Here is a 23855-nt window from a genome sequence, read left to right as displayed (position 1 = left end):
GATCGTTATCTCTAAACCATGGGATTTCCTTTTTTGAAATCTGACCATATTTGATATTTATTTATTAGAATTAGTATTAGTAAATAAATATAAAGTACATATTTGAGATATACTTTACATTTACAAATTTGCCAATACCTAAAATTGGGCCAATGCTACCAAAACATTTTTAGTCTTCTCACATAGTTAAACTATATGCAAGCTGCAAAAGTTTTCAATACCTCTTTCCAATCTTTCTTCATAATAAATTCCTTAGCCAGCAGATAAATCAATAATTTGTTTTCCTAAATCTCTTTCTTTAAGGATGTTCTGACTTGTGAATACAGCCATTCATATAATGGACGAGGAATTAAGTCATTGGCATTCTCATTGGATGGCCAAAATATACTTGTCACCGGAACTCAAGATGGAGCTCTTGTTTGTCTAAAATGGAAGTATGTACATATTGAAGAATAAAAGGATGATGTAAATATTCAGATTTTCACCAGACTGCTGCTTTTAAAACATGGCTATTTGCCTTTATATATTTTGATTTGCATTAGACCAATTGATAGAATTATTTAGCCTCAACCCATTTCAGAGATGTTTTAATTTTATTTAAACCAAATACTATCTCACTTTCTGTAGAAATAAGTATGCATTTATTCAAAATACATCAATGTGGGATGCTGTCAGAAGATCCCAGAAACAATTTGGCTGTGATGTGTCTGTTTTTCTAGATATTAATACTACAACATGGATGAAAAGGAAGGAAAAAGCAATATACTTAGTATAATATACTAAAACATTTCAGGAAAAATGACTTTCTCTTGTTTTGCATCTGCTCTGCAAAGTGGGGCTGCAATACTACAATTACTGACCAAACTTTATGGAAATGATTTTTGAATAAACCAGAAAAGTGGTATATTCGTATTCAAGGGAAGTCATCTTGCCCTGAGAATAAGACATTCTAGGTTGCTTGAATTTCTTGTGAAGGTATATAGATATAGGATGAAATTAGCTATTAGTTTAAATTTTATGACAACGAAAGTATATTCAGTGGTTATAACAATAAAGGTACATTCAGTGCTTGTTGAAGTCTGCAAGCATTAAATATTATAATAAAATCTGCACTAAATCTATTGGAAAATTTGCCAAACTGGGGAATCTGGTGTGTTCTTGTCTTTCACTAATAAATGGTTTCTTTTAAAAACAAGACACATAAACAAAACATGAAGTTGAATTTCTTCTTCAGGATGCATATGATTATTTTATAAATCATATCTGACCCATCTATTAAGGATTGCTTAACAATCTTACCCACATTATCTTCTCTGACTTTTTCTTTCTTTGTTTCTTTAATTCTTCTAGGAAGATTGGGGAACGCAAAATGAAGGATGCAGTAGACTTTGGGACGCAACTTCTAATCAAACTTAACAACTATATTTTCAGGGAAAACTCATTTATGAAGACTATGGCAGAATGGGCAACAGCATCAAAACCCACATATAGCATATCATTTGCCACTAGTTCTTCACAGGTCTTACAAAATTTAAATACATTAAGCTAAGCAATAGAACAAGTACAAACATGGGACATAGAATTAGATTAATTATTTGCTGTAAAATCTTTGAGCTTCAGACTTACTTTTTCATTTCATTAGTAATATAACTGGCTATGTAGATCTGTGATGTGTGTTCCTTCACAGGGAATAGAAACAACCAAGATGTCTTACTACATGTTAAAAAAATGGGCCCATGGTAGTTTCTTAACTTGGTTGTATTCTTGCACATGGGCTAGGTAACATCATCAGTGCAGTGTTACTAGCCTGGTAATATTATCAACATTTGCTAGAAAATAGCTGAGTTCAGAGATCACCAAAACTCAACAATTTAACTCTGAGCTTCAAAAATTCTCTTCTATTGATATTGAAAACTAAAGAAGCTTCAGTTGTTTAGCCATGAACAATTTAGTCAGTGATTTTAACTCTTGTCTATGAATATTTCTGCTATGAGAGATATAGGGAAATGTGTAGGTAAGTGGTTAATATTTATTTTTTTTAGAAATATGTGAGGAAACAACTGATGATCTTTATGGAAAAAGAAATGTGATATATTTGTGGAATTCTTAATACTCTTGACAGAGTGACAGAGACTGAGCTGAGTAGGAATGTGAGACAAAAATAATTTATTACCTTACATATGAACTGCTAAATATTTATTAGGATAGATGTATATGGTATGTAACTCTATATAAGTATTAAATAAAGCACCACTTAGGACAACATTATTCACACTGAATATCCTCTATATAGGCAGACTTTAACTTCCCAAATTCTCCATCTAATATTGCTACAGTTGAGAATTTTGGGGTTGAAACCTTGGAGAGCACTCAAATTGAAGAAAGCTGTAGCTATGGAAGGGAAAGAGACATTTATGTTGTCAATAGCGTTAGTTTTCAACAATCAAGTTTGGTTTATTATATTTAGGTCATAAATTACTGATGACTAGAAGATCACTAATGACTCAGGTCTATATTTCTGAACTAATAAAACTGATTAATAAACATTTGACCCCTTTTTCCATCCCTTTTACAATGACAAATATCAACCAAAATTGCAGCAAGTTAGAAGAATGGTAATGGATTATCTCTTTTTTCATAGTAATTTATTAAAGATTATAATTGCAACAGTAAAAACTAATACAAACCCAGAATAGAATAATATAAAGAGTTGAAAGTGCAGAAAAGAAAAAGAGGAAAATATAGAAAAAGAAATAGAAAAGAAACCAATTGACTAAACCAATTTTATATTCCTTCCTCTTCTAACAATCTTAATCCTTAATCCATTCAAATACTATCATAGCAGTTTATTCCTTTTCATTTCTTCTTGTCCTGTTTAACAAGATTCTTCAAAACTTTAATAAGTCTCTTTTGTAAATATAATATAAGAAAATAATCTAGGTCATTTTTTTGGTTTATTGTTTGTACTATATATCATTTTTAATTATGTAAAATATCAAATGGTTTCCAGGGCTTCATCTTTTTCCATGTCATTTTTGTAGCCTGTCATTTGTAAATCCATTTTCAACTTGTTCAGAAGCACTTTAATAGATGATCTCCATACTTTATTTAGCTCCAAATATGGAAGGAAGTAGGATTTTTGTAACATGTTTGTTGAATAGTTTGCAGAAAATCCAGACTTTTGTTTCGCTGCAAAATGGAGGTATAGAAAGAAGGTCACAGGCTTTCTACAAATCTTGTCACCTGTTTCCTTCTCAGATCCAAGCAGATAAATAAAAGTGTGTGTCTCTGCTTCTAGGATTTTCAAAAATAGGTGGGAAAGGAAAGGGAGAAAAATACTTAACTATACATGGATGCACCCACATTTACATTCTAAGTATGAACCATCAGGCTTTAAAAGTGCTGTTTTAATGACTTTCTGATAAATATAATGCTTGATATAGTACACAATCCTTTTTGAAGTAATAGAATATAATGAATGGCAAAGATGTATAAAATCAGGCAAGCCCTATATTAATAGCATACGTAATTCTATAATAATTGATCAGTAAAGTAATTCACTTAGATTAATTTGTACTTCCTACCCTGAAATTAAATATATACCAAAAATTAAGAAACTGATACTAAATATAGTTAAAATATAGATTCTATATCTATTCAACTAAACGTACAATACATTGTTACTTAACTATGTTGTAAATGAGATTTTTTTCATTCAAGTTACATGGGAAAACAAGCATTGAAGTGACCGATGAAGATGAATACTATTTACTTACAGAAGCAAAATCTGAGGAGACTTCATGGTTAGATCAGAAAGCAGAGAAGGTACTTTTCTACCTTAGTAAAGTATGAAGTATTATAGTAAGATCTAAAATGGACAAATGGTTGTTTGTCTCTTTGTTTATTGTGACTTATGTTGATATCTTATTGCCCTATGAAACTGACTATAAATAAAACCAAGCAACTTAGGACACATGCTCAATTCAACATAAGCAATACATTCATTTACCATAGGATGCCATGATTGGCTTTAGCCATGGTATATTGAAAATGTCAGAATTAAGAAAAAGCAGAGTGTAGGAATATTCTATATTCCTCAATCTATTAAATCCTAGCTGGTTGGTTTGATGGCTTATGCTGATATAGAACCAGAAAATATGGTTTGTAGGGAGCTATCAAATTGTAATTGTCCAGTTTAGATATCACAGGAAACTATTTTAATGTTAAAAAACAGAGATGTAAAATATGATTCAAATGCAGATCAAGAGGTTCTAGGTGGTTCATATTCGAGAACGGGAAAGGAAAGCATAAGAATAAGGGAAGGACAGGCAGGTCAATACTAGTAGCAGTTAAGAGAAGAAGAGGAAAATAAGAAATAGAAAGGAGTAGATGTACAGGCTATGAGGAGAGAGAGATAGGTGACCAGTTTTATCCTATTCACCTATTATTATTATTATTATTATTATTATTATTATTATTATTAAAAATTACAAAATACTGCAACCTGGCCATTGAAATTGCGCGATTATGGGGCACTGGGAACTATGTCCAAAAACTTTGCAAAATACATCAAGAAATTGCAGCTTCCTGCAATAACTCCAGCAAAGCTACAAAATACTGCGCTATTTGGAACATATTACGTTTTAAAGAGATACCTGGTTAATAGCTAGGATGCTGGCAGCAACCCGTGTCAACCATTAGTGCCAATCAATTTGAATGTTCAGTTGACTGAGGCTCATGTTTAATGAATAGAAGTTTTATAATAATAATAATAAAGTTGGAAGGGACCTTGGAGGTCATCTAGTCCAACCCACTGCTCAGGCAGGAAACCTTATACCATTTCAAATGGCTATCCAGTCTCTTCTTAAAAACTTCCAGTGTTGGAGCATTCACCACTTCTGGAGGCAGGTTGTTCCACTGGTTAATTGTTCTAACTGTCAGGAAGTTTCTCCTTAGTTCTAGGTTGCTTCTCTCCTTGATTAGTTTCCATCCATTGCTTCTTGTCCTGCCTTCAGGTGCTTTGGAGAATAGCTTGATTCCCTCTTCTCTGTGGAAACCCCTGAGATATTGGAACACTACTATCATGTCACCCCTCGTCCTTCTCTTCCTTAAACTAGACGTACCCAATTCCAGCAGCCGTTCCTTGTATGTTTTAGCCTCTAGTCCCCTAATCATCTTTGTTGCTCTTCTCTGTATTCTTGCTTTCTGTTTGGTTGGATTGCAACAAGACAATTGTCAAACCCTAATGTTTCAGACTAAAACGCTTTTTAAAAAATTTTGTACCCACCCTTACTGGTAATCCTCGGCTTATACCCCCAGTTCAGCCCAAAATTTCTGTTGCTAAGCAAGACAGTTATTGCGTGAGTTTTGCTCTATTGTGTAATGTTTCTTGTCACAGTTGTTAAGTGAATCAAGTTAGTAACACAGTTATTAAGTGAATCTGGCTTACCCATTGACTTTGCTTGTCAGAAGGTTGCAAAAGGTCATCACATGATCCCAGGACATTGCAACCGTCATAAATGTGAACCAGTTGCCACGTATCTGAATTTTGATCACGTGACGATGGGGATGCTGCAATGGTCATAAGTGTGAAAAATGATCACAAGTCACATTTTTCAGTGCTGTTGTAACTTCAAATGGTCACTAAATGAATTGTTGTAAGTCGAGGTCTACCTGTACTGAGATATAGACATTTTCGAAGGAATAGGAAAAGGAAGCAGACAGTGGATCCTAGTTCATTGCTAATTCCTTCTCTAAGAATGCATGGTTTTTTGGATGAGGTACTGGATGTGTAAACTAAATCTTTTTCTGAGTAAATATTCCAGTTGTTCCTTAGAATTTTTGTAGTCCAAACTAGAAATAGCACAGAATTCTTCATAAAATATGGAGGCTTAATTTATTTATTTATTTTATTAGATTTATATACTGCCCTTCTCCCGAGGGACTCAGGGCGGTGTACAGGGCAAATAAAATATGACATACAAAAGTTAAAAATAAATTAAATTAAATTTAGCCCCAAACAAAATTAATGCTTGAACTTTTATAGATTAATGGATCTGCTATTTTTTTTTCAGGTTTTGTACCAGTACTACTCAATCTTAATATGGGGAAAAGAGCTAGCAAGGGATAGTAGTTGGATTTTTTTTTCCAACTTTACAAACCATAGTTTTCACATTTTAATGCTCGTCTACCTTGTTTTGCTTTGTATGTCAAAAAAATTGCAGTTTCCATTCCTCTGTTTCTTGTGACATTTCAGGCAATCAAGGATGAAACTGACCGTTTTGCTGAAAAGAGAAAAGAACTAAAACAAGGAATTAAAGCGCTTCGTAAAAAGGTGTGCATTGATAAATCACCAGTTTGCTTCCAGAAGTGGTGTGAGGACATTACTTTTATGTTTTTCACGCTTACTTTCATGACAGCTTACCGTATATACTTGAGTATAAGCCGAATTTTTCAGCCCACTTTTTGGGCTGAAAAATTCCACTTCGGCTTATACTCCAGTCAACAAAAAAACTTACCGAGGACTTGTGCGCGGCCGAGGCTTTGGTGCTTCCGGGATCGCGCGCACCTCTCCCAAGCCACCGCAGTCCGAGACCTGCAGGTCTCCGTTCCTCCGCGCCCTGCCTGCCTGCTTCTTTCAGCTGTCTGCCCATCAGCTGTCCATAGGGATGCTGCAAAGCTCTCCTTCTCTAGGCCTTGGACTCCCTCCTGGCTGAAGAGTAGATGAACCAAGCCAGCAAGGAGACAAAATGTTTCTGCAGCTGTTTTTCCTCTGAAGGTTTTTTTTGTTGTTGTTTTTTTTAAGTAATCTCCGAAGGTTATGCCAGAAAATGGAGGACGCTGGGTCTTTGCAAGCTTTAGCTGTCCGCCTGGCTGCCTGAAGGCCGCCCTTTTCAGGCAGTCTGACAGACAGCTAAAACTTGCAAAGACCCAGCGTCCTCCATTTTCTGGCACAACTTTTAGGGATTTATTATTATTATTCCTACTACTACTATTACTACTACTACTACTTCAGGAGTAAAAAGTTGCAGAAAAAAATTCTCTCCTTACTAGCTTAGTTCCTCTACTCTTCCATCTGGAGCCAAGGTAAGATTTTAAAAAGGGATATTGGTTGGAAGGCAGAGGGAGAGTTTAGTTTTAGCATCTAAAAAAAGGGGGGGGGGAAATCAGCGAGTACATCCCAACCAGCTTTTTATGTTTTTGTTATTGAAGAAATATGGGGGAGGGGGAGGGGTTCTGGGGTGGGTTGGGGAGGGGATAATATTGTAACTTCAATAAAAAATTTCAATAAAAAAAAAAGAAATATGGCTTTCTGGGGGAAGGTGGGGAGGGCGTTAAGGAAGGAAAGGGTTTTTGGAAGCTCGTCCTGAAGCTGCCTTTTGTGCAAGGGGCCTTTTCTCAAAGCCTAGAGAGGCAGCTTTGTTGCCTCCCCGTAGACAGCTGATGGGCGAACACCAAAAGCTCCAAAAGGCTAGGGAACTAGTCCCAGAACACCTTGGTAGGAGGAAGGGCAGAGGCAGAATTGGGAAAGAGGTAAGACAGGGTTTTCCTTCCCAGATGTTTCTCTTTGGCAAGACAGCCAGCTGTGCTGAAGCCCAGTATCTGGGGGTGGGGGAGACCTGAGGCAGGCGGGCTGGTGCTTGCATTAGGCCTCCCAGGATCCCAGAGGCTTGCAGAGCGCGGATCCAGCCTCCGAGGCATGCAGAACGGCGGATCGGCTTATACTCGAGTCAACAACTTTTCCCAGTTTTGGGGGGTGAAATTGGGGGTCTCGGCTTATACTTGAGTCGGCTTATACTCAAGTATATACGGTATTTGATTGTGGCTTTTATGCAGTCTTAAAATCCTTTGTTTTCCCCTTGCCAAATAGCCGTAACTTTTTTTATGAGGGGTCCTTGGTGCTCTCTAAGCTTGCTTGTTTTGCTTGCAGACGTTTCACTACCCAAACAAGGTAAGATCCTCAGTGGTAATAACTTGCTTAGGATTCATGTAATGGAACTCCACAAAGATGTTGGTTGAATGTAAATAGCCAAATTCTTTATCTGAAAAGATAATAGGGAACTTTTGTATGCATCTTGAAATCCTTCATTTTTAGTTGGCGAAACATCAATACCACTTCAGCTGTATATGAAGGACAGTTGAGAGCAGACTAGCCACAACTAATCACTGAATTCATTCTGTTGGAAGTGCTTTAATTTGGATTTCTGTACTGAGCAGTGTTTTGGATTCAGTGGCCTAAACCACCCATTTCAATTTTATAATATTATAACTCTAAAAATGTAAGAGTTAGAAAGGTGTTCTAACTAAACATTGTCATTTTTATTTGATACTTAATACAAGATAGTAAAACATCATATAAACCATGTCTAATAACTATAACAAAAGTTGCACCTAGTAGAAATTTGCAGAGAAAACAGCCCTTTCAGTCACCATGTAAACGAATATGATCTGGAGCCTTTTTCAGGAAAAAAAATCATTTGATATATTTAAAGTTGCAAAATTTCATGAGATTTTTCTATGATCTCATACCACAATGGCAGAATCTTGTAAAAGTTGGTCATCTGTTGATATTTCAACCTAAAAAAAACAGTTTTAATATTGGTTGGAGAGATGTCTAGCTCTCAAAGACAACGTATCTCTTATCCTGATTTAGGCCTCAGGTGCTTATTTTCAGATGTACACTTAATTTCCTACTTATTGGGAATTAGATAATAGTTTGCAAAAGAACTATTGCAGTCCTTCAAACTAAAGATAGTTATTTTGTGACTACTGAAAATGATTAGTTTATAAAGCCAAATTGCTGTTGTGTGGAATAACTGCTTATTGTTTAGATTGGTTCTGTCAATCTAAACTAGCAATCTTCATGTTAGATTCCCTTGTTCTTGGCAATGACTACACTAGATTTAATTCACAGTGCAAATGATTATCATATATTTTTATGGATTCAGAATTTCCATTACTTTCCTGATATGAAATGGACCTGTTGTGTTTAAAAATGCTTTGCGTGGTTGCTGAAAAAGGTAGTACTGGTAGGGATAACTACAGTATATGAAAATGCAGTCTTTCAAATATTTGGAGACATATTAGCCATATTCCTTGTCTCTTCTTAATGATGTCCAATGGTTTGCATTTCCACTCACATTAAACTTAGCATGGCTAGTGATTTTTTATTATTATTATTAAAACTTACATATTGTGATTATACTTCAAACATACAGGATAATCATAGATTCTCCATCTCTTTATAAATACATACTTCCCTCAATATTAATTTCTGTATCCTTACAAAAATAGATTCAAGAAATGATGCTTGAAAATTCAGTTGCACCTAAAATTGAGAAACTGGACCAACAGGAATTCAATCTGGATGTAGAAGAACAAGAGAAACAGCAAACACACAGTGCTTCAGAAGTAGAAAGGGTATGGTCAACTTGTTGGGATTCAATTTACTTTTATTTGCTCTAAACCAAAAAGAAAACATTGTATAGAGAATGAGAAGAATTCTAGAATGCTGAAAGTCGATCAGAATTATACAGTATATATTATGCCTTAGGGCTAGATTTACATATTTATAAAGATCAAATAACTTCACCATTCAAATAAATAAACAAATCAGAAGTTGGAATGGGGTTATCCTAAGGAACTGGTTTATTTATTTCTGCCTTCATTTTTGTATTTTCTTCTACAGCTGTAGAATCCAAGAAAGGAAAATTGTCCTTGTCGGTCACAATTGTACAATTTTTGCTTCATTATAGAACTGACACTTAAAGATTTACACATATAAATGCCACTGATACTGATGAATAAAGCTTTTCTTTACTTTATTTACAGTTTCCAAACTGACATTTATTCTATCAACATAATCCAAGTGACAAATGTTTAAATCTATGGGTGTTTTCAAGGATTTTTCTGATACATAAGATTTTGATTAATATTATACATTACACGATTTACATGAGTGCAGGGTTAACATGAGTGATATATAAACCCAATGGATTTTTGATCCTCATTTGTTTTCTTTTTTATGATAAAGGTAAGGAAGGATATAGAGATGGAAAATCTAGCCAATTGCTATTTACGTGAGATGATCAAAAGAGAGTGTTGGGATACCATGTTGGTTAAAGGACGTTCAATTAAGGTATTTTTGTTTCTTTCTCACTTTTACCCCACTGTAACTAAAAGTCAAGCAATGCTTAAATTAATTAAAATCTAGGAAAATACTGCAGGTAGTCCTTGGTTTGGCAACTGTTTAAAGTTATGGTGGTGCTAAATAAGGAGACTTACTGCTGTTCCACAAAGCTCCAGCCTTTGCAGCATCCCCATGGCCACGTGATCATAATTTGAGTGCTTAGCATGGCTTTACAATTACGATGGTTGCAGCATCTGTCATGATCACCATTTGTGATCTTCACTGGCAGCTTCTAAACAGCAAAGTCAATGGAAAGCCAGCAAATGGTTACCCCTATGACATTGCACCTAACAAACATGCAAGATTTGCCTAATGACCACAATGGAACTGCTGGAATCATTATTGTAAGTCATTGCATTACATGATGATGTACCTTGTAACTGATGGAGTTCTTAATCCCAGTTGTTATTGTTAACCAATGACTACCTTTAATGTATCCAAAACTATTACCCAATCAGGAAAAGCATCTTGAGACTAATTCATATGGGAGAACATCCTACTATTTAGTAGAAGGTGGCTTTAAAAAGAAAAGAAACAACTAATAGTACAATAGTACACCTCTAATAGTACAACATGAAGCTTTTGTAAATTGAAACTATATTAAATATTGTATTTGGAAACAGCACAAATTATACTTTCAATTTTTTTCTTTCCAAAGACTTTCCATTCTTCTTCTGAAGTTCAGAATTATCCAATGAAACAGCAAAGTCCAGAAGAAAAACAAATGTTGGAAAGAGTTTTATATTTAAAGAAGATTGAATCAATAGATATGAAGGTAGAATCTTCTTTTTTTCTAAAGATGGAAAAATATTTTTCATTGCCATGTTTATATTGTCTGATGATTCTAACATTCCAGTTTTTCTCTTAACTATTGCCATGCTCTAATGGTTCAGGCAGATTATTCATCTAGAGCAGGGGTAGGCAGTCCTGGCTCTTTTATGACTTGTGGACTTCAACTCCCAGAATTCCTGAACTAGCCATGTTGATCCAGGAATTCTGGGTATTGAAGTCCACAAGTCATAAAAGAACCAAGATTACCTCCCCCTTATCTAGAGCCTAGCTCATAAAACATTCCATGTTTTTTGAATAATGGTCAGGTAATTCATGTACATTATTCACATAATGGAAAATGCCTCCAAAAATATATCAGAGAAATATATATTAAGCATAAAAATCCATGGTATAATGGTAAAATATTATATAAACCAAAAACAAACATAGTATGTATGGATTCTAGGACATGTAGAATCCCACTGAAAAGACCATGCTTCCCTGCTTCCCTGAATATTAAATTAACACTACCTAAAATGGCAGATATATGATCTGATAACTGAAATGCCATAAGATTTAAAGAACAAGAAGGTTAGTAATCTTTCATATAAAGTTTTTTTTATTCAATATCCTTCTCTGGTGCTGCTCTTATTGGTTCTGACATCCTGAATTTGCTGCTAGCCTATGTACTAAATTTACAGTATTGCATTGTTTTGGCTTCTGGGTCTTGAAATATGTCTTCTATTTGAGAGAAATGTTTTCTACAAAATTTACAGTTTATGGTATTAGTAATGATTATGCAATATATATATGTATATATTATCCAGCTTCGAAAGAAGATTGTGGAATTTGATGCCCAACCTTCAGTCGTTAAAGAGGAAGGGGAGAAGACAGAAGAAGAAGAAGGAGAAAAAATAGATGCTGTGGTTGGGAGTCTGAGTGCAATGTATGGTGGGAACACATCTCTTTTATATAACCAGCTGGAACTGCACACTAGAGAAGAGAAAATAAGTCAAATTATATTGCTACGGGTAACTTTGTCATTTCTGTTTATTTCTTCCACTATACGTAGGCAGAACTGCTCTTGTAAAGCATTCTGTAGCTTATAGCAAGAATAACTGAGCAATAAGTCCAGGTAGCTATAAATTGGTTTTAAACAAATCATATTTAAGTATGGAATTTGTATGATGCCATGTTTGGATGTCCATGTCATGTTTTCAGGAGAGAAAGCTTCACATGTACAATGGTATATGTCATCTCTTCTGCAGAAATATGTGTTCAAAATATGACTGTCTGCAGGAAGTGAGCAACATCAGTAGGGACAGGGTCTATAAAGTAAATTCTCTTAAATTTAAGGAATTACAGCTAAAATACCCAGAGGCATTTGTAAACTATTGTAATACCCTTGAGAACCTACAGTAGTTAATATTTATTTATTAACAAGAGGCTCATATGGGCCTATTTTACAATGCAGCTCTTAAATTCATTGCACTCTGTGATTAGAATATTACTTCTATTTCAGAAAACAATAAAAGCAAGTCATTATTAATTTGCTTGCTATGATGTTTATATATCATGTATGTTTATATAAAAATCCGAAAACAGTTTTCAATAATCAAATAAAAGATGAATATTAAGAAGAGGTATAAACAGGCAAAATCAACATAAAAAATAAACAAAAAGCCTAAAATGACATCTGGCATATCACAAAACATGGAGCATTCCACTTGTCAGGGTATCATTAAAAGAAAGTGTCACTGACAATTAGCAATCTGCTATATCAAGAATAAGGGACACGGTGGCTCAGTGGGTTAGGACGCTGAGCTTGTCGATCAGAAGATCAGCAGTTTGGCGGGTCGAATCCCAAGTGTCGCGTAACAGAGTGAGCGCCTGTTACTCGTCCCAGCTTCTGCCAACTTAGCAGTTTGAAAGCACGTAAAAATGCAAGTAGAATGATAGGGACCACTCCAGTGGGAAGGTAACAGCGTTCCTTTGGCGTCTAGTCATGCTGGCCACATGACCATGGAGACATCCTCGGACAAGCGCTGGCTCTTCGGCTTTGAAACGGAGATGAGCACCGGTCCCTAGAGTCGGAAACGACTAGCACACATGTGCAGGGGAACCTTTACCTTTACCTTATATCAAGAATGGTATCTTCAAAGACTCGTCCTAAAGACTTCTTTGTTTGCTATTAATCAATTTCTGTTAGAAAAAGTGCAAGGCTTTGAATTGCAAAAAAAACGTTTGGAAGTATAAATAGGAAAATGTAAATGTTTTTCTGAGCTTTTATTAAAGATCTGATCAGTCTTTCAGAAATAATTTTGGGCTGCATTCACAAAATTAGCATCTTGGATTGGGAATATGTTCTAAACAAAGACAGAATCATACTTAAGTAATTCAGTATTCCCACCTCACCCTATTCTTTTATAGGCAGCATGATGTGACAACATTTCTCCTCTCGTGTTTATCACCTATAGTTATTTGTTTGTTTGTTTAGTAAAGTTATTTCCCATTGCAAGCAACCAGCTCTTTGTGGCTTACAAAATATACACCATATAATAATTAAAACATCCATGGTAAATGACAATGAAAATAAAAGCAAATAAAGTATTAAGGATGGTGCAGTGGTTTAAATCAAGAAAATGCCTTGTGGAGTAGTTTGTTTTTTAACAACTTCCTAAAGGTTTGTAGGAAGGATGTGAGTCTGATCTCCAAGGGGAGACCATTTCAAAACAGCAGCATCACCAGAGAAGCAGTGCTGACTCATCTCAATTCAGACTACCTAAAAGTGATCTTCAGAGGTGTTTAATCAGTTATACTTCAAGCAGTATAAGACTATAACTTTGTGAATCCAGTCACTTTGGCTTATTCAAGAAGCCATGGTTGAAAAAGTGAACATAGTCTTGATCTTTTCTAACCTACTATAATCTATCGATAGCTGAATTTGTAGTCACACATAATGTCAAGCCCAACTTAAGTGGGTTTGGCTTAGCATCCTTTATGATTATTATGCAAGAACCAAGTTTAAAAATTATCCCATCTTATTATTAGATATGAACACAACTTTAAAACTGAATCTTATATAATTTTATCTTTCCAACCAATGCTTCTAAGCAAAAGCAATGAAATCAATATAGAATTTTTAGAAACCAGTAGTCAGAATTGCAAACAGTTTTAAACTACTTAAGGTCACTTAAGCAATATTACTACATGCTATTTGCTTGTAATATTTCCATGATATCCTTGATATTTCAGGATATTATCTATAATGTGAAGAGTGCTTTCAATAAGGAGTTTGATTCAGTTGCACGAATGAAAGAGCTGGAAATTTCACGTGTGAAAGAGAAGAACATAAGAATATCACAGATCTTGAACCAGCTTGATATTAAAGAAGAAATCTGGGTGCCAACTCTTACAGATAATGAGAAACCAGAGCGAGCACTGGTGGTTCAAGAATCTGAGGTCAGGTATTTGAGATTCCCAATGCTTCTCACTTGATATACAGAATAAAGATATATAGCAATACTAAGTATGTCATCTAACTTGAATCCTACTCATGGGATTGAGTACAAATTGTTTTAAATGTAAAGAGCATAGAGCTATCTATTTAAACTGATTGTTTTTGTTATGTTTTTTAATATTTTCTATCTTGGTTTTTAATCTTATGAGGTGCCAATTGCCTACTTAGACAGAAAAGTAAAGTAAAAACATTACACATGGAATGCATTTATGTGGTTCAGAGAAAAACTATTATTAAGATAACAACACACTTTTCTTTCCAACTACACCAATGTATAATAGTGGTACCTCATGTATAAAAGCCTTTAAACCAGGGTAGCACAGTTATTAATTTATAATACAATCTTAAATATGCACTCTCATTGTAGAATTCCAATGTTTAAATCTTGTAGGGTACTCACAGATTGAAAAATTCCATGTTTGTTATGAAGTAAAAATTTAAAGGAAATTGTAGCTGGGGAGTTTGTTAGGAAATAAAGTGAATTACTTGCTCATAGAAGAAGCTAAACCTCATCTTTTGTTCCCATAGATCAAAGTAGAAATGTACTTAACCCCAGTGCAGAAGGCAAAAAACAAAATTATGGCTCGGATTGAATATAAAAGACGACTTGCTGCTCAGGTAGCCTGATGACACGGTGCCTTATTTCCCACAGTTTTTCTAGCTTGACCCTTTATCTACTCTTTATCTGATCTTTTATTCTGCCATTCTTCAGGGTGACAATGCAAGAGAACGTGGCCTCATGGACATGATGAACGGAGTCCTTGAAATAAAAAAGGAAGATATTTTGAAGATGGTGAGTTATGTTTCTATTAAATCATAAAGATTTCATGTGATTACCAACTAATATAATATAATCAGTGCTTTTCCCAAAAGGTTATCTCTGATCCAGAGAGGTGCAGTTGAAAAATTTAGGTAGACTAGTAGGCAGGCAAGGAGGAAGATAATAGACAAGAAGACTTACAGAAAAATGCTGCTGAAAGACAAAGAATGAGGGAAAGATTGCTGAGTTTTCACATTCAGAAATAAAAATAAAAGAATTTCAGTATGCAGGCAACAGAGTTATTAAACCACGCAATAAATGTTAAATTTACAAGCATGCCATCCACAGGTGCCCACATGTATAAGTATACACGTTGTTACCTACAAACTAATAATACAATAAATGAATAAAAAATAAAAAAATCAACAGAAATTATCAATTAGAGAGAGTAAAGATCATAAGACACAGAACTCACAGAAAGGAGGAAACAATTCCCAATAGTTTAGGAAATACGTGCAACCCACTCCTTCCAGACAAACAGTTAAAGCAGTTGGATATCTACTGTATGTCCTTCAGTTACCTTCAGAAGAACATAGCTGTGAGTATCTTAACCTTATCTCAATGCCTGCACAGTTCAAATTATAAGTTAACTCTTTGACTTCGTTTTTTTTCCTGCTGCTGTAGAAATTTGGGCTAATTGCATAGTGGTAGAAACTCCAAAGAAAAGGTTAATCATATAAACTACAACATTTTAAGAACTATAATCAACAGAGGCAGTTTTGGGAGACAAAGGATTGGGGCCACATGTCCACCATCATCATCACTATTCCTAAATCATCCATAAAATTTCAAAAGCTGCAATTGCCACATGCCATTCATAGCAGCAAATATATCAGAAATATCCTGTGTTGAACATGTAACAATCCTGAAGAACAAAAAACATGTCCATTATTACTTGCTTCCTCAGAAGAAGCAGCTGATTAACCTGCTCCTTAAGTATTGTGGGAGTCATAAGAGCAGATACTCAGCAATGTACTTCCAAAGTATCATTAGAACCAATTGTATCACAAAGTACAGTATATGAGAGATTTCACACTCTGATTCCATGGCTCTGTCAATCCAGCTAACGGGTTTGTTCAAAATGCAAAGAACCCAAAAGTTTAAAGGTTTCAAACATTTATTTTCAAAGTTATTTTAAACAAGTTCCCATATCTCACTTAACTATTAAAAATTGGCTTTCCATAGGGTTCAACAGATACCAAAGAGAGATTGGAAAGTATGTTATTCTCATATTACATAGAAGATGGATGCATCAGAAAATACATTCTGGAACTTAATTAAATTAAATTAAATTAAGATTTAACTTAATTAAAACTTTTGGTTTTTGCAAATATCCAATGTCCACTGTTGTTTCTGATACGGTGTGCTTTCTTCGATAAACTTAGGAGATTCCACCACCTCCATTTGCATCAAAAGAAGAAACCCTTTGGAGTGAAGAAGAAAAAAAAATATATAAGGAATATGAAAAGAAGGTTAAAGAACTGAATGAAGAAAGAGAAAAACATCGAAAGGTAAACAGATACAAAGAAAGATTATTAAGCTCTTTTTCATTAAAGACTGGAACACTTTTTAAATCAAACATAGATAGTCAAATATGACCAATGTAATCTCTTTTCCAAATATTCCATTGTCAGATTTAAAAATAATCACATTTTATATTCAAAATTTTAAATAGGAATGAATTATATGTCTTAAGCATGAATGAGGCAGTGTTCTGTCCCCCCCCCCCGGGGTACAAACAGACAGACAAGCAGGCACGACTAGCAAAGGTTAATTCCTCAGGCTTTAGTAATTGCCTTCTGATAAGGCCTTGGTAGCAAAATACAAACAGTCAGCCAAAATAGGCTCCTTACCTCAAGCGTCAGCTGGAATGAGATAACTTCCAAACAATTACTCAAAATGAGTCCAAGCAAACAGTCCAGAAACAGAAGTACAGAAGCGTTGTCAAGAATTCAGGCCAGGGTTTCAAACAGGTAATAAATCCGACAGACTTCCGAAGATGTGACCAAAAGTTGATTAAATTATTGTTCATCACAAAGTCCTGAGAGCAGCCACACCCCCTTTTGTACCTTGTGGGGTGTGGCTCAGTGACTCAGCTAATCCCTGACCCTCCTACTCTTCCTACGCTGCTGTATACGCTTGGCTCTGTGCCGTTCTCGGGGATCTAGCCATGATTCATCTCCGCTGCTCTCCATCTGCTGCAGCTGCTCTGGCTCACTCCCAGCCTGGCTACTCACAGGCTGCTCCTGTCGGCCTTCAGATGGAGACGGAGGCCTTGCCAGAGGGGAGGGTCCCGGAGAAGGAGGCCTTGCCAGTTCCTCCCCATCATCCTCAGAGTCCTCTTCCTCGGGTAGGACAGTCTCGGCGTTTGGGGCCACAACAGGCAGTCTTCACTTTCCCTCATAAGACAAAGAGATCATGCCAGTTTTCCTGTATTCAGTTTAATTTCTTTTTATTCCATAGATGTCAGCAGCATGCCACCGTAGTTGTTTACTTTTATTATTTTCTGAATGCTATTCTTTTATAGTGTACAGTTCACAAGAAACTAGTGGACCAATTCACAGAAATAAGGGTAGCTTTTCTCTTAAGTTTTTCTTAATGTCATGAAATTAACAAAATATATTTACAAACCTGAGTTTTGATGAAGGGGGTTTTCTTTTAAGTTATTAATAACCTGATATTAAATTCTTGGTATTAAATTAAAAAGGTGCTAAACATTTCTTACATATTATTTTTATCTGCCATTAATATTGTCACATAGAGACACTGCACCTTTTCCTTCCACAGATTCTAGAAACTGAACTGAGAAAACTTCAGGGTTCAATTCAGGAAAGTACTCAAGGATTTGATGAAATCCTGAACAGGCTCTTTGACAAAAAAGTCCACTGTGAAATGGTTATATATCAGGTGAGCTTGAATGATATTTATCATACTTGCTTCAATATAAACAGCAGCCTTATTGTTCCCTTTTCAAACCTTTTATTAGGAAGAACTTAAAATAACTAACCTCATCTACTCACTGCTTCTGGATGAAGAGCTGACCTCAAGAGAAGCTGCACTCCATCACCATCTTAATAAAAAAAGGAAGGAAAAGGCAAGAACATCTGAGATGGGGTGGGGGGAATGTTGACAAAGTATTTATTTCTCATGATACCTGCCCTTTTGGAATCAAAGTGGCCCACTCAACAGTTTTCCCATAACATTCCCTCATCTTCTTGAAAATATTATCAATAATTCTTCATAAATATCCATTACATTTCACAAAAGTTCACATACTGCTAAGATAAAATATGTTTTGCTTGTCTGTAGTTTTCCATGTGATTAAGAAAGTGTCTCACATTTCTGACTGATGCCAGGAACATGCTGAATTCAGTAAAGATAGTCCAAGGTGGGGAACAGAGTTCCTGTATACAATCACCAGTCCAATTGTGCTAACATAATTTAATACCTTACATTCCAATGACAAGCAATCATATCCGCCTTTGTTTATTTTGCTAGGTAATATCCAGTGAAGCAGTAAAGGCAGCTAAAACAGAAGTGGATGCTTTTAGAGAAGCCTACGATATATTAATTGCTGAAGACAAAGTAAGAATTTAAACTTTGGATCAGTGTTTTTCAACCTTGGAAAATTGAAGATTTATGGAATTCAACTTCCAGAATTCCTTAGCCACACATTTTCAAGCTGCCAAGGTTGAGAAACACTGCTCTAGATTCACAGTTTTTCATCTGAAGCTGTAGTATTTAAGGTTATTGAACTATTGAAGCTTATTGAACTTGATTAATGGATTAGACTAAGCTAGATAATTAACAAATGCCAGTTCAATTTGAGATCATTTGTGTGGGTATTTTATTTAAATATTGAAGCAATTGCTCATCTTTAATGGACGTAATAGCCTTGGAGATTGTTTTGTCACAGCATGGATGCTTTCTTCTGATAAAAAGCCTACTTCATAAGCTGAAAAATCCAGCTAAGCAGACATTTCTTTCTTTCCTGAAATCAGTGAGAACCACTATCATTCTGGTTGTCTCTGTCTTCTTGCAGGGATCCACTGTGTCTGTTTTAATTCCCCTGAAGGGTCAGGGGATTTTTTTTTATTTTTTTTTCTGAACAGACTTTAAAAATCTGAATCTGAAAATCATTGAAGCTTATTGAATTAGTTCATTTTTCAGTTCTAAAGGCAAGACTGCAGCATCTGTAAAATGGGATATATGGCAAAATATCAAGATGTTGGTTGTGACTGTGCAATTGAAGCTCTGCCCATTTTGTATATACCACTATGTTGGCTACACATAGAAAGTAACAGGACTTCAGTCACACAACTCCCATCTTGACTGTTGTTCTGCCCACAAAAATATTGCAGCCAGCAAGTACAACAGTATCAAGGGAGCTCAAAAATGAAGATAGCATTCATAACAGTATAACTGAAGCCCTGACTTTTCTGTATGTGCATCAATGTTGCATATAGGGACAAAGGGTCAGGGGGGCTTTGATTAAACTGGCGACCACATGTTCTTATTGAATTCCTTATGTATGCTGCTGACTTGGGAAAGATCTTGTCATGTCACCTTGAAGTCAGCAACTGTTTTGCAAAGTGGATATGTCAATTAAAATTCAACATTCCTTAATTTAAAGTTTCTTATTTTCTGTAAATGTAATCATTATGTGTAACAGAACTGGAAATAGGTATAATAGTTTTAAACTTGGATGACTTCTGTTTTTTCTCTGACCAATAGGTTATGGAACGTGGCTTTAGAAAGGAATTTTCAGATCTTCAAACTCATTATATAGATCAACTATTCAAACTTTATAAACGTCGACCAAGGTAGAAAAAAATTCATTAGTTCCATCATTTTCTGAAAGTCTGTGAATTCCCTCTTAGTAATAGTCTTATAAGAACCATTACAGCGACATTGCTTTCCAAAGCAAAAAATTGAAGTTGTATAGATAGTATCTGGAAAAAAACTGAAAATCACTGAAGCTTATTGAATTAGTTCATTTTTCAGTTCTAAAGCAGATACGTGACAAGAATATCTAAACAGACCAATAAAGCAATCTTTGTTAAATGAGATGGTGGTAGCCACAGTTACTAGTGATATCATAAAAGTGTCTCTTTTGGCCTGCCACACTCCTTTTTCTTTTAAAAGATTTTTTTTAAAATAAATGGAATGCTATACAACCACAGAGCAAAATATCAGATGCTGTATAACCACGGAGCAAAATAACATAAGCTCCACAAAGAACACCTGCAATATACTGACTAAATGACAACAATAAAGCTGAATAATCTCTGTTTAAATTAAGAAATACTGCAAACATTCCTACTGATCTGTACGTAGAAATTAAAATAATAAAGGAGAATATTTTTAGCTCAGCGTCGACAGGAGGGGTGCTTACTGCCCTCCGAGCTTGCTTGTTTTCTTGCAGATGTTACATTACCCAAACTAGGCAACATCATCAGTACTCATCATCAGAAATTAAATACAAATAAATAAGAGTTTTTTAAAATGCTAGTTTATAATACACACATACTACTGAGATTTTTTTTAAAAAAAGACAAAATGAAACTAGTGATATATAGCTTTTTCTGTTGTATATGTAACATGTCGCAGGAGACATTAAATTTTTCTTTGCCTGTTGTGTTCAATAATGGAAGGGCTTTGAAGATGAAAGTACAAACAGATACTGCAAATCCGTATGGTGAACGGCCGGGCTCTGCCAAAATGTATCAAGATGCTCTTGCTCATTTAATGAAAGCAATTGATGAAATGGACAATCCTGAAAACAGACCTGAGGGGCTTGACATCACCAACTGGGAACGCTTTTGTGCAGCTAGGCGAGCAAAAGTAGAAAGTGAACAGCAAGTATGTAAAAGGTTCCATTATTTAAAAATTAAATTTGAATTTGACCTTTGTATTTTATATAAACAAATAATTCTCTCAGAACCGAGCTAATGGGAAACATACAGCATCCCAGTCATGCATAGGCAGGTGGCTGCTTTTTAAATCCTTTCTAGTTTTTATTTTGCAAAAAGTGGTTTGTTATTTTCATGGGACTCAAACATTCCATCAGCCTCTAGGTGTAAATGAATGATGTAAAAGACAATTTAATGTGATTTGAAAGTGGTATTAATCTTAAATTTCTAAAGGTTATTTTCCTTTTTGCAAAGATGAAGCAAAAAGCCCTGACACTAGCAGAGATGCAAACTTTCCTTCAAAAAAGAATTGAAGATGATGAACAGCTGCGGAAAGACATTGACCATGTTTTTGCTGAGATCAATTTGTAAGTTTGCTTTTTTCTTTTATATTATAAAAGCATATATTACATTATTATTGTACTTATACATATTATCTCATAATAGTATACATTACAGCATACTATAATAATATAGTAGTACAGTAGTAGTAATCTTAACTAAATAAACTTACACTACAGTACCCAAAGCATTAAAGACTTTTTTGTTATGGAGTGAAACTCTAAGAAAACATTATAATTGTTAATCATGTTCTTTATTCAACATTATTGCAGACAATGGAAGAGTTGCCCTCTGAAAAAGGAGGCATCTATGGGTCATTCGCACCTTACAGAATACAGAACCCATCAGATTAAAAATTCTATTTTTCCCCCCAATGCAGGTAGTCCTCACCAAATGCCTGAATTTGATAATGTGATGACAGAAACACTGTGACAGTTATAAATGTGAGAACTGGTTGTAAGATGACTTTTTCAGTACCATCATAACTTTGAACAGTTACTAAATGGACATAACCTGAGGATTACCTGTATAGTTAGATAAATAGTATGATCTAGATGGGTTGTTTTCTGATCAACATTCTCGTAAAATGTTAAAATAAGTTATATTATTTTTAAAATGTTATTTAATTCTAGGTTTCGGGAGCAGAAAATGAGATTTCAATTAGATTTGATGGTCCAGTTCCTTTTTAAACAAGGGCAAGTGGAACTAGAGGGAACCCACTTAATACCAGATTACACAGATGCTGTTCTGATCAACAGGACTATTATTGAAGAGCTGAACAGCATGATCTGGGTAACAACCTTTCTTTGAAAAGATAAAGCCTCTGCAGATGACTTATATGTAAAGTTATTTTTTTTGCATTTACAACTTCTAATTAAATACAGTTCTAATTTTTTAAATAACAATCAACCTTATTTTAATTCTCTTATCACATATTACAGGGGTGTCAAACTCAATTTCATTGAGGGCCACATCACCATTGTGGTTGCCCTCAGGGGGCTGGGTGGGTATGGCCAGGGTGGGTGTGGCCTACTGGCTGGGCGTGGCTAGAGTGCGTATGGCCTACTGGGTGGGCGTGGCCAGCTCTACATCGTTCGCATCAAGGGTGCCTATGGGGCCTGGGCAGGAGTGGGACAGATCTGAGGGTCTCTGGCAGGAGGAGGGTCTCTGGGCCAGGGCCAAGGCAGTGGGGGCCGTTCCCTCACTGTTTCCAGGATGGCTTCGCGGGCCACATGAAACCACTTTGCAGGCCGGATCTGGCCCCTGGGCCTTGTGTTTGACATGTCTGACATATTACAAGCCCCAACTAATATAATATAACCAACTCTCCTAAATCTGAACCTAAATACCAGTGAGCATATAACTTCAGTGATTTTTCTTTCTTATTCAATCTGGCTGTCTTTGCTTTTAAATCCTTCATATTCAATTAGCACACAAATGTTGTTAATTTGAAAAGAGTTAACTTTGCCATTTTCCCTTCAGTTTTACGAAATCTCATCTACATTTTATTAGACTTCAATTTTAAAACAATATGTTGCATGAAGAATTTTTTTTTTAAAGGCTCAAGGAGAAAAAAAGATTGCCAGTATGGTAGAAAGTAAAGATTTCCGTAAAGGGATATTTCAGCTGGAATGGGAACATAGAAAAATGCAGATGCAAGTAGATGATCTGAATCAAAAGGCTCGAGATATACAAAAACTAAATGTTACAAAAGATCATCAGATTGTAAGTTCATATTTTCAAATACATCATGATATAAAAATATGTAACTGTATTAGAAAGTCCATATGGTAGTGAGTGCTGTAAAGCACTGTGAAGTGGTATATAAGTGCTATTGCTATTGATATTCTACCTATCTCATCAATATCTGCATATGAGACCTCTCTGTTTTATTCTACATCACAGTGGTGCTTATAAGTTTGTGAACCCTTTTAAATTTTCAATATTTCTGCATAAATTTGACCTAAAACATGTTCTCCACATAAGTCCTAAAAATAGATATAAAACCAATTAAATAAACGAATATAAAAAATTATTTATTAATTTTTTATCACCCATCTCACCATGAGACAACTCTGAATATATATTAGGCATATTCACTGATTTTATTAAAGAAAATGATCCAATTATGTATTTGTCTGGAGAAAAAAGTATGTGAACTCTAGAATTATCAGTTCATTTGAAAGGGAAACTAGAGTCAGGTGTGGTCAGGCCTCCCAAGTAAACCAGACAGGAAACAAAACTAGATGAATTTATTCAACTTTATTGTAAGACTACATTAACACAATCTTGCAAGTCTGA

At 35.1% G+C, this 23855-nt stretch overlaps 1 protein-coding gene across 1 annotated transcript in view; it reads left to right on the top strand.

Annotated features, from left to right (window-relative positions):
* Positions 1-23855, top strand: part of CFAP43 (cilia and flagella associated protein 43) — a gene marked incomplete at both ends in the record, with an annotated part of 57236 nt that overhangs the window by 28058 nt on the left and 5323 nt on the right. The window contains 20 exon segments of the mRNA XM_081328564.1: positions 304-434; positions 1351-1519; positions 3721-3825; positions 6257-6334; positions 9295-9420; positions 10034-10138; positions 10848-10964; positions 11788-11991; positions 14216-14422; positions 15009-15098; positions 15193-15273; positions 16686-16811; positions 18088-18207; positions 18287-18394; positions 18799-18885; positions 20035-20123; positions 20955-21162; positions 21468-21580; positions 22187-22346; positions 23115-23279. Of these exon segments, the coding sequence (XP_081184690.1) occupies positions 304-434; positions 1351-1519; positions 3721-3825; positions 6257-6334; positions 9295-9420; positions 10034-10138; positions 10848-10964; positions 11788-11991; positions 14216-14422; positions 15009-15098; positions 15193-15273; positions 16686-16811; positions 18088-18207; positions 18287-18394; positions 18799-18885; positions 20035-20123; positions 20955-21162; positions 21468-21580; positions 22187-22346; positions 23115-23279 (2589 nt within the window).

This window comes from Vipera berus, assembly GCF_964194415.1.
Source record: "Vipera berus genome assembly, chromosome: 5".
NCBI lineage: Eukaryota > Metazoa > Chordata > Lepidosauria > Squamata > Viperidae > Vipera > Vipera berus.
This window is presented reverse-complemented; position numbering and strand designations above follow the sequence as displayed.